Below are 12,150 nucleotides of genomic sequence, written 5' to 3' on the forward strand. Positions count from 1 at the left end.
CAAGGAGATCAAACCAGTCAATCATAAAGGAAATCAATCCTCAATATTCACTGGAGGGACTGATGCTGTAGCTGAAGCTCTACTCCTTTGGCCATCTGATGGGAGGAACTGACTCACTGGAAAAGACCTTGATGCCGGGAAAGATTGAAGGCAGGAGGAGAACGGAATGACAGAAGATGAGATGGTTGGATGGTATCACTGACTCAATGGGCATGAGTCTGAGCAAGCTCTGGGAAATGGTGAAGGACAGGGAAGCCTGGTGTGCTGCAGTCCACAGAGTTTCAAAGACTAGGACATGACTGAGAGACCGAACAACAACAAATGTCTCTTTTCAGCTTTCTGACTTCCCATGAAGTGGGACTTGTCAAACCAACTTTCTGGTGGTATACCATTTGTTATCAAAAGTTGAGAGATGGAATATTCATTTAGAAACATAAATAAAACTGAAGCAAAATCTGAAGTGAAGCTAGAAAATGCTCAGTTTTCTAATATTAATAACATATCACTTATTTATAAAATATTTTTACTTACATGGTCTCATTGTATCTTTACAAAAGTCATGTGAGAAAACTTTCCAAGGTATGGTATCATTAATTCCATTTGCAAATGAAAAAGCTGAGAAATATAGTGATTAAATGAATTGCCAAATCAGTTAATAAATCAGTATCACAGTTAATAAATACTAGAGGAAGGTCTCAAATCTAGTCTTCCTGACCTAAATATTCATGTAGTCTTCACAAAAACAGTGAAAAAAGTTAAAAGTTAGTATTTACCTGAGGAACATTCCACTGCCATTGACCTGGTAGACACTGTGCAGGGGCCTAAAATGAAAAAAAACAAACAAAAAAAAAAAACAAAAAAAGCCCACCAGATTGTAAACAAGCGTTAAAACTGAGTATCTACCTGTAAAAGTATGAAGTTGAATCCCTATACTTCAAACCATACACAAAAATTAACCCAACATGGATAAAAGATAGACATGTAAGAGCCAAAACTACAAAACTCTTAGAAGAAAACACAGATGTAAATCTTTGTGACTTTGAACCAGGCAATTAAAAAAATATGACATCAAAAGCACAGGAAACAATAAAGAGAAAAAAGATAAACTGGATTTCACTAACATGAAAAACTTTTGTGGGGCAAAAGACACCATCAAGGAGGTAAAAATAAACCAGAAGACTGGAAAAATATTTATAAATTATATATCTGATAAGGAACTTGTATCTAAGCAAAGAACCCATATAGCTCAATAATAAAAGGCAAGTAACCCAATATAAGGGCTTCCCTTGTGGCTCAGCTGGTAAAGAATCTGAGTGCAATGCAGGGGACCTGGGTTCAATCCCTCGGTTGGGAAGATCCCTGGAGAAGGGAAAGGCTACCCACTCCAGTATTCTGGCCTGGAGAATTCCAAGGGGGTTGCAAAGAGTCCGATACGACTGAGTGACTTTCACTTAAGAATCACTTAACCCAATATAAAAATTGGTTAAAGATATGAACACACATTAGTGCAAAGAAAATACACAAAAACCATAAATAAGCATCTAAAACATATTCAACATCATTTGCCTTGTAATCCTCTTCATAGATCAAAGCCTTGTTGTAGTGAAGGGGCTTGACTAACTCAATGAAACTATGAGCCATGCCAGGCAGGGCCACCCAAGATGGATGGGTCACAGCAAAGAGTTCTGACAAAATGGGATCCACTGGAGGAGGGAGTGACAAACCATTCTAGTATTCTTGCTGTTGAGAACCCCATGAGCAGTATGAAAAGGCAAAAAGATATACCACCATAAAATGAGTCCCCCATGTCTGTAGGTGTCCAATGTGCTACTAAGGAAGAGCAGGGAGATAGTTCCAGAAGAATGAAAAGGTTGGGCCAAAGCAGAAATGACGCCTGGTTGTGGATGTGGCTGGTGGTGAAAAGAAGTCTAATGCTGTAAAAACAATATCACATAGAAACCTCTGGAATGTTAGATCCATGAATCAAGGTAAACTAGACATGGTCAAGTAGGAGATGGTAAAAGTGAACATTGACATTTTAGGAATCAGTGAACTAAAATAGATGGGAATGGGCGAATTTGATTCAGATGACCATTGTATCTACTGCTGTGGGCAAGAATCCCTTAGAAGAAATGGAATAGCCCTCATAGCCAACAAGAGAGTCTGAAATGCACTGCTACTGCTGCTGCTAAGTCGCTTCAGTCGTGCCCGACTCTGCGACCCCATGGACGGCAGCCCACCAGGCTCCCCTGTCCCTGGGATTCTCCAGGCAAGAACACTGGAGTGGGTTGCCATTTCCTTCTCCAATGCATGAAAGTGAAAAGTCAAAGTGAAGTTGCTCAGTCGTGTCCGACTCTTCGCGACCCCATGGACTGCAGCCTACCAGGCTCCTCTGTCCATGGGATTTTCCAGGCAAAAGTACTGGAGTGGGGTGCACACTGGGCATAGCAAATACCCCTTTCCAACAACACAAGAGACAACTTTACATATGGGCACTGGCAGATGATCACCGAAATCAGACTGCTTGTACTCTTTGCAGCCAAAGATGGAGAAGCTCTATACAGTCAGCAAAAAAACAAGACCAGCAACAGACTATGGTTCAGATTATCAGCTCCTTACTGCAAAATTCAGGCTTAAATTGAAAAAAGTAGGGAAAACCACTAGGCCATTCAGGTATGACCTAAATCCAATCTTTTATGATTATACAGTGGAGGTGATGAATAGATGAAAAGGATCAGATATGGCAGATAAGAGTGCCTGAAGAACTATGGTCAAGGTTTCTAACACTGTACAGGAGGTGGTGACCAAAACCATCCCAAAGAAAAAGAAATGCAAGAAGGCAAAGTGGTGGTCTGATCAGGCTTTTCAAATAGCTGAGGAAAGAAGAGAAGCAAGCAAGGAAGAAAGGGAAAGATAAACCAAACTGAATGCAGAGTTCCAGAGAATAACAAGGAGAGATAAGAAGGACTTCTTCCATGAACAATGCAAAGAAGTAGAGGGAAACAACAGAATAGGAAAGACTAGAGATTTCTTCAAGAAAACTGGAGATATCAAGGGAACATTTCATGCAAAGATAGGGACAACAAAGCATAGAAATGTTAAGGACCTAACAGAAGCAGAAGAGATTAAGAGGCGGCAAGAATACACAGAACTACACAAAAAAAAGGTCTTCATGACAGGGATAACCACGACGGTGTGGTCACTCACCTAGAGCCAGACATCCTAGAGTGTGAAGTCAAGTGGGCCTTATGAAGCATTACTACAAACAAAGCTAGCAGAGGTGATGGAATTCTAGCTGAGCTATTTAAAATCCTAAGATGATGCTGTTAAAGTACTGTGCTCAATGTGTCAGCAAATTTGGAAAACTCAGCAGCAGCCACAGGGTTGGAAAACGTCAGTTTTTATTCCACTCCCAAAGAAGCACAGTACCAAAAAATGTTCAACCTACCATACAACTGCACTCATTTCACATGCTAGTGTGAAAAATCCTTCAAGCTAGGCTTCAGCACTATGTGAACTGAGAATTTCCAAATATACAAACTGGGTTTAGAAATGGCAGAGGAACCAGAGATCAAATTGTCAACATTTGTTGGATCATGGAGAAAAGAAGTGAATTTCAGAAAAACATCTTCTTATGCTAACCCTGTTTATTTAACTTATATGCAGAGTACATCATGAGAAATGTTGGACTGGAAGAAGCACAAGCTGGAATCAAGATTGCCGGGAGAAATATCAATAACCTCAGATATGCAGATGACACCACCCTTATGGCAGAAAGTGAAGAGGAACTCAAAAGCCTCTTGATGAAAGTGAAAGAGGAGAGTGAGAAAGTTGGGTTAAAGCTCAACATTCAGAAAACGAAGATCATGGCATCCGGTCCCATCACTTCATGGGAAATAGATGGGGCAACAGTGGAAACAGTGTAAGACTTTATTTTTCTGGGCTCCAAAATCACTACAGATGGTGACTGCAGCCATGAAATTAAAAGACGCTTACTCCTTGGAAGAAGTTATGACCAACCTAGATAGCATATTCAAAAGCAGAGACATTACTTTGCCAACAAAGGTTCGTCTAGTCAAGGCTATGGTTTTTCCTGTGGTCATGTATGGATGTGAGAGTTGGACTGTCAAGAAGGCTGAGCGCCAAAGAATTGATGCTTTTGAAGTGTGGTGTTGGAGAAGACTCTTGAGAGTCCCTTGGACTGCAAGGAGATCCAACCAGTCCATTCTAAAAGAGATCAGCCCTGGGTGTTCTTTGGAAGGAATGATGCTAAAGCTGAAACTCCCAGTACTTTGGCCACCTCATGTGAAGAGTTGACTCATTGGAAAAGACTCTGATTCTGGGAGGGATTGGGGGCAGGAGGAGAAGGGGACGACAGAGGATGAGATGGCTGGATGGCATCACTGACTCGATGGACGTGAGTCTGAGTGAACTCTGGGAGTTGGTGATGGACAGGGAGGCCTGGCGTGCTGCGATTCCTGGGGTCGCAAAGAGTCGCACACGACTGAGAGACTGATCTGATCTGATCTGATCTGATGCTTCATTGACTATGCTAAAGCCTTTGACTGTGTGGAACACAACAAACTGTGGAAAATTCTTAAAGAGATGGGAATACCAGACCACCTTACCTGGCTCCTGAGAAATCTGTATGTGGGTCAAGAAGCAACAGTTAGAACTGGACATGGAATAAAGGACTGGTTCAAAATTGGGAAAGGAGTGCAATTAGGCTGTATATTGTCACACTGATCATTTAAACTCATATGCAAAGTACACCATGCAAAATGCCAGGTTGGATGAATTACAGGCTGAAATTAAGACTGCTGGGAGAAGTATCAACAATCTCATATATACAGATGATACCACTCTAATGGCAGAAAGTGAAGAGGAACTAAAGAGCTTCGTGACAGAGGATGAGAGGAGAGGGAAAAAGCTGGCTTAAAAAATCAACAATCAAAGAACTAATATCATGGCATCTGGTCCCATTCAGTTCAGTTCAGCTCAGTTCAGCTGCTCAGTCGTGTCTGACTCTTTGCGACCCCATGAATCGCAGCACGCCAGGCCTCCCTGTCCATCACCAACTCCCAGAGTTCACTCAGACTCACGTCCATCGAGTCGGTGATGCCATCCAGCCATCTCATCCTCTGTCGTCCCCTTCTCCTCCTGCCCCCCGTCCCTCCCAGCATCAGAGTCTTTTCCAATGAGTCAACTCTTCGCATCAGGTGGCCAAAGGACTGGAGTTTCAGCTTTAGCATCATTCCTTCCAATGAACACCCAGGACTGATCTCCTTTAGAATGGACTGGTTGGATCTCCTTGCAGTCCAAGGGACTCTCAAGAGTCTTCTCCAACACCACAGTTCAAAAGCATCAATTCTTCGGTGCTCAGCTTTCTTCACAGTGCAATTCTCACATCCATACATGACCACAGGAAAAACCACAGCCTTGACTAGACGGACCTTTGTTGGCAAAGTACTGTCTCTGCTTTTTAATAAGCTGTCTAGGTTGGTCATAACTTTCCTTCCAAGGAGTAAGCGTCTTTTTAATTTCATGGCTGCAGTCACCATCTGCAGTGATTTTGGAGCCCAGAAAAATAAAGTCTGACACTGTTTCCCCATCTATTTCCCATGAAGTGATGGGACTAGATGCCATGATCTTAGTTTTCTGAATGTTGAGCTTTAACCCAACTTTTTCACTCTCCTCTTTCACTTTCATCAAGAGGCTTTTGAGTTCCTCTTCACTTTCTGCCATAAGGGTGGTGTCATCTGCATATCTGAGGTTATTGATATTTCTCCCAGCAATCCTGATTCCAGCTTGTGCTTCTTCCAGCCCAGCGTTTCTCATGATGTACTCTGCATAGAAGTGAAATAAACAGGGTGACAATATACAGCCTTGATGTACTCCTTTTCCTATTTGGAACCAGTCCGTTGTTCCATGTCTGGTTCTAACTGTTGCTTCCTGACCTGCATGTAGGTTTCTCAAGAGGCAGGTCAGGTAGTTTGGTATTCCCATCTCTTTCAGAATTTTCCACAGTTTCTTGTGATCCACACAGTCTTTGGCATAGTCAATAAAGCAGAAATAGATGTTTTTCTGGAAGTCTCTTGCTTTTTCTATGATCCAGTGGATGTTGGCCATTTGATCTCTGGTTCCTCTGCCTTTTCTAAAACCAGCTTGAACATCTGGAAGTTCACGGTTCATGTATTGCTGAAGCTACTTCATGGCTAATAGAAGGGGGAAAAAGTGGAAGCACTAACAGATTTTACTTTCTTGGGCTTCAAAATCACTGTGAATGGACTGTAGCCATGAAATTAAGATGTTTGCCCCTTGGAAGAAAAGCTATGACAAACCTAGAGAGCATATGAAAAAGTAAAGACATCACTTTGCCGATAAAGTTCTGTATAGTCAAAGCTATGGTTTTTCCAATAATTGTGTATGGATGTGAGAATTGGGACATAAAGAACACTGAGCACCGAAGAACTGATGCTTTTGGATTGTGGTGCTGGGGAAGACACTTGAGAGTCCCCTGGACTGCAAGGAGATCAAACCAGCCAATCCTAAAGGAAATCAACCTTGAATATTCGTTGGAAGGACTGATTCTGAAGCTGAAGCTGCAATACTTTGCCCACCTGATGCAAAGAGCTGACTCACTAGAAAAGACCCTGACGCTGGGAAAGATTGAAGGCAAAAGGAGATGAGAGTGGCAGAGGATGAGATAGATAGCATCACTGACTCAATGGACACATGTTTTTGAGCAAACTCTTGGAGATGGTGAAGGACAGGGAAGCATGGCATGCTGCAGTTCATGGGGAAGCAGAGAGTTAGACATTCCTTAGTGACTGAACAGCAACAACAATAGAAATCAAAACTACACTGTGGTATCACTTCACATACACTAGTATGGCTATAGTAAAAAATGTAGATAATATGTGTGTGCAAAGATGTGGAGAAACCCTCATAAACTGCTGGTGGGACTGTAAAATGGTGCAGCCTTTTGGAAAGTATGACACATCCTTAAAAGGTTAAATATAGAGATACCATTTGATTTAGCAATTCCATTCCTAGATACAAGACCTAAGAGAAACGAAAACATAAGTCCACAAAAAAATCTGTACACAAATGTTCATAACAGCATTATCTGTAAGAGAGTAAAGGTGGAAACAACCCAAAAGTCCATCAACAAATGAACAGATAAACAAAATGTGGTATAGGCATATAATGTCCATAATAGGCAAATCTATAAAGACAGAAAGTATTGATATATTATTGGTTGCTTAGGACAGGGAGGAGGGGGTAAGAGGAATGACTACTAATGGGTAAAGCTCCCCTGCACCCCATGGTACGGTAGCAACTGTAAATTTAGTAAAAACTACTCTGTTGTAAACTACTCCCCTGGTGGCTCAGATGGTAAAGCATCTGCCTACAATGCGGGAGACCCGGGTTCAATCCCTGGGTCGGGAAGATCTCCTGGAGAAGGAAATGGCAACCCACTCCAGTATTCTTGCCTGGAAAATCCCAAGGGTGGAGAAGCCTAGTAGGCTACAGTCCATGGCGTCTGAAAGAGTCAAACATGACTGAGAGTCAAACACGACTGAGTGACTTCATTTTTCACTCTGTTGTACAGCTTCCCAGGTGGCACTAGAGGTAGAGAACCCGCCTGCCAATGCAGGAGACACAAGAGATGTGGGTTTGATCTCTGAGTCAGGAAGATCCCCTGGAGAAGGGCATGGCAATGCACTCCAGTATTCTTGCCTGGAGAATCCCATGGACAGAGGAACCTGGTAGGCTAGCTACAGTCCATAGGGTTGCAAAGAGTTAGACACGGCTGAAGCAACTTAGCACACATTCTGTTGTACTCTTTGAAAAGGTGAATTGTATATGGTATATGAATATCTAAATAAAGCTGTTATGTAAATAAAAAAGAGAGTCAAGTTATTTAAAGTACTTATTGTAAGATGACAATAGTAAAGACAGTCTTTTTATTTCTTAAATCATTTGTATTATTCTTTAATAATAAATGTTTTAGCTTATTGTCCACCTTTAATAAAATTTTTTTTAATTATTAAAGTAAAAAAGACAGTAGATAAGATTCCATGAATCTACTATCGAAATGGTTAATTTCAGGCAGACCACATCAACTGCTAGTGGATAACATCAATATGATAATCAAGTGAGGTGTGTTCTTTATACCATGTTTAAAAAGGCAGGATAATCTCTTAAGAAAATATTTTAATAAAAATCTGAAATAACATGATTAATGTGCAGATTTGTTAGATAAATAAAATCACTATCTACTTCTGAAGTGAAATATACAAAATAAATAAATACTGACTGAACCAGTCATTATCTGATTTGACTAACAAAAACTGATAAAGCTATCAATCTCAGAATTTGTAAAAAGAGCAAGGGAAGAGATTATCAAAGTGGCAGTTTTAAGGGCAGGATGATGATGAATAAATAAATAACTGGAAAGAAATAGGCAAAGTTAAATTATTTCTTACATTGCAAAATATTATGTTACAAATTGGTACAAAAATCCTTCCCAAGTATATCTAGGTAATATACTTCCAGTTTTGTAATCTGTGTCAAGTGGAAAATCAGAGCCAAAGTATAAAACTAAACTGTATTAGAAACTTTACAGAATACATCTATGTCATGCATGTACATATGTAATCAATTAATGGAGAAGCTGGACTCCACAAAGTGCAAGCAGAAAGCAACTTCAATCTTTCTTACCCCTGGCACTTTAAAAGCACTTTGTTAAAACTAGTGTTTACCAGTGGTGAGAGGGAAGGGGGAAGGAAAAAAAGGGTGGGGGTTAAAAGGTACAAACTATTATGTATAAAATTAATAAGCTGTAAGGATATAATGGCAACCCACTCCAGTATTCTTGCCTGGAAAATCCCATGGACAGAGGAGCCTGCAGGGCCGCAGTCTGTGGGGTCAGACAGGACTGAGCAACAGGGATATACAGGGTCTGCGTGCAGGTTAAGTTGCTTTAGTTGTATCCAACTCTATGACCCTATGCACTGTAGCCCGCCAAGCTCCTCTGTTCATGGGGTTCTCCAGGCAAGAATACTGGAGTGGGTTGCCATTTCCTCCTCCAAGGGATCTCCTTGAGCCAAGGATCAAACCCACATCTCTTAGCTCTCTTGCACTGGCAGTCAGGTTCCTTACCACCAGTGCCACCTGAGAAGCCCACACAGGGAATACAGACATTTAAAAAATAATTTTATTTATTTTTGGCTGTGCTGGGTCCTTGTTGCTATGCTCGGACTTCCTCTAGTTGAGGTGAGTGGGGGCTACTCTCTAGTTGGGGTGTGTGGGCTTCTCACAGAGGTGGCTCCTCTTGTTCCTGAGCAAAGGTTCTGAGTGTATGGGCTTCAGTAGTTGTGGCATGTGGGTTCAGCAGTTGTGGCTTCCTGGGTCTAGAGCACAGACTCAATAGTTGTAGTGCATAGGCTTAGTTGCTCCATGGCATGTGAGAACTTCCTGCATGAGGGATTGAACCCGAGTCTCTTGCACTGGCAGGTGAACTCTCCACCACTGAGCCACCAGGGAAGTCCTGGCCAATATTTTATAATAACTATAAAGGGAGTAAAATCAATAAAAATTTTGAATCACTATGATGTACACTGAAGCTAATGTACATCAACTATACTTCACTAAAAAATGAATTTTTCAAAGGGTAAACAAATAAAAATCACTGTGTTGAGCTGGTTTTCCTAGCCTCCAAATAAAAATCAGGAAAAATTATTTTTTGGCATGTTAACAGATTCCACAGTTTACTGTGATCCACACAGTCAAAGGCTTTGGCATAGTCAATAAAGCAGAAATAGATGTTTTTCTAGAACGCTCTTGCTTTTTCAATGATCCAGCAGATGTTGGCAATTTGATCTCTGGTTCCTCTGCCTTTTCTAAAACCAGCTTGAACATCTGGAAGTTCACAGTTCACGTATTGCTGAAGCCTGACTTGGAGAATTTTGAGCATTACAGGTCAGGAAGCAACAGTTAGAACTGGACATGGAACAACAGACTGGTTCCAAATAGGAAAAGGAGTACGTCAAGGCTGTACACTGTCACCCTGCTTATTTAACTTATATTCAGAGTACATCATGAGAAACGCTGGGCTGGAAGAAGCACAAGCTGGAATCAGGATTGCTGGGAGAAATATCAATAACCTCAGATGTGCAGATGACACCACCCTTATGGAAGAAAGTGAAGAGGAACTCAAAAGCCTCTTGATGAAAGTGAAAGAGGAGAGTGAAAAAGTTGGCTTAAAGCTCAACATTCAGAAAACTAAGATCATGGCACCTGCTCCCATCACTTCATGGGAAATAGATGGAGAAACAGTGGAACAGTGCCAGACTTTATCTTTTTGGGCTCCAAAATCACTGCAGATGGTGACTGCAGCCATGAAATTAAAAGACGCTTACTCCTTGGAAGGAAAGTTATAACCAACCTAGATAGCATATTCAAAATCAGAGACATTCATTACTTGCCAACAAAGGTCCGTTTAGTCAAGGCTATGGTTTTTCCAGTGGTCATGTATGGATGTGACAGTTGGACTGTGAAGAAGGCTGAGCGCCAAAGAATTGATGCTTTTGAACTGTGGTGTTGGAGAAGACTCTTGAGAGTCCCTTGGACTGCAAGAAGATCCAACAAGTCCATTCTGAAGGAGATCAGCCCTGGGTGTTCTTTGGAAGGAATGATGCTAAAGCTGAAACTGCAGTACTTTGGCCACCTGATGCGAAGAGTTGACTCATTGGAAGAGACTCTGATGCTAGGAGGGATTGGGGGGCAGGAGGAGAAGGGGACAACAGAGGATGAGATGGCTGGATGGCATCACCATCTCAATGGACCTGAGTCTGAGTGAACTCCGGGAGATGGTGATGGACAGGGAGGCTTGGTGTGCTGAGATTCATGGGGTCGCGAAAAGTCAGACATGACTGAGCAACTGAACTGAATTGAACAGATTCCAAATGCTGACTCTTTTGTCAGGTACTTTTTTCTTTGGTGATGTCCTTGCTGGGAACTCCTGACTACAATTTTAGACCTAGATTCTAGGGGTCTACTTCACATAGATTTTTTTCTCTCCTGGGGTCACTTTATACTTTTTTGGAAAGATTTTCTTCTACGAAGTTCCTATCTTGCTTTTGGGAAAAAAACTACGCTTGCTGTGAGATGTTAAGCATGTTCCCCCTGTAGCCTTCTTTTCTAGCTCTGCTTCCATAGTCCACATCACCTAGAGGAAGGCATGGCAACCCATTCCAGTATTCTTGCCCAGAGAACCCCATGGATGGAGGAGCCTGGTGGGCTATAGTCCATAGCATCACAAAGAGTTGGACATGACTGAAGTGACTTAGCAAGCATGCATGCACAGGTCTAAAAGATTCTATCTCACAAATTCCAGGGGACAAATATTAAACTCTCTTCAGTTCAGTTCAGATGCTCAGTTGTGTCCGACTCTTCGCGACCCCAGGAATTGCAGCACGCCAGGCCTCCCTGTCCATCACCAACTCCCAGAGTTCACTCAGACTCACGTCCATAGAGTCAGTGATGCCATCCAGCCATCTCATCCTCTGTCGTCCCCTTCTCCTCCTGCCCCCCAATCCCTCCCAGCATCAGGGTCTTTTACAATGAGTCAACTCTTCGCATGAGATGGCCAAAGTACTGGAGTTTCAGCTTTAGCATCATTCCTTCCAAAGAAATCCCAGGGCTGAGCTCTTTCACAATGGACTGGCTGGACCTCCTTGCAGTCCAAGGGACTCTCAAGTCTTCTCCAACACCACAGTTCAAAAGCATCAATTCTTTGGCATTCAGCCTTCTTCACAGTCCAACTCTCACATCCATACACGACCACAGGAAAAACCATAGCCTTGAGTAGACGGACCTTTGTTGGCAAAGTAATGTCTCTGCTTTCAAATATGCTATCTAGGTTGGTCATAACTTTCCTTCCAAGGAGTAAGAGTCTAAACTCTCTTAGTCATTATCTCTCAAGTCCTCTTCACTTGGTTGAGAATGGGAAATGCCATAGCATTCTAAAACTCTCTTGTTAAAAAAGCCTCATTCGGGGATGATATGGGAGAATGGCATTAAAACATGTATAATATCATATAAGAAAAAAAAAAGCCTCATTACCAGTCTTCTTTATTAACC

At 41.9% G+C, this 12,150-nt stretch overlaps 1 protein-coding gene across 15 annotated transcripts in view; it reads right to left on the bottom strand.

Annotated features, from left to right (window-relative positions):
- BOLL (boule homolog, RNA binding protein) overlaps nt 1-12,150 on the bottom strand; it is an 83,912-nt gene that overhangs the window by 43,303 nt on the left and 28,459 nt on the right. For 13 of the 15 annotated variants that reach the window (XM_055573024.1, XM_055573022.1, XM_055573025.1 and 10 more), the window contains one exon: nt 774-821. The exons of the other annotated variants lie outside the window; for them this stretch is intronic. In XM_055573024.1, coding sequence (XP_055428999.1) covers nt 774-821 — 48 coding nt within the window. The remainder of the gene's footprint in view (nt 1-773; nt 822-12,150) is intronic. 15 annotated transcript variants of the gene reach the window in all.

The sequence above is a fragment of the Bubalus kerabau genome, chromosome 3 (genome assembly GCF_029407905.1).
Source record: "Bubalus kerabau isolate K-KA32 ecotype Philippines breed swamp buffalo chromosome 3, PCC_UOA_SB_1v2, whole genome shotgun sequence".
NCBI classification, from domain to species: Eukaryota; Metazoa; Chordata; class Mammalia; order Artiodactyla; family Bovidae; genus Bubalus; species Bubalus kerabau.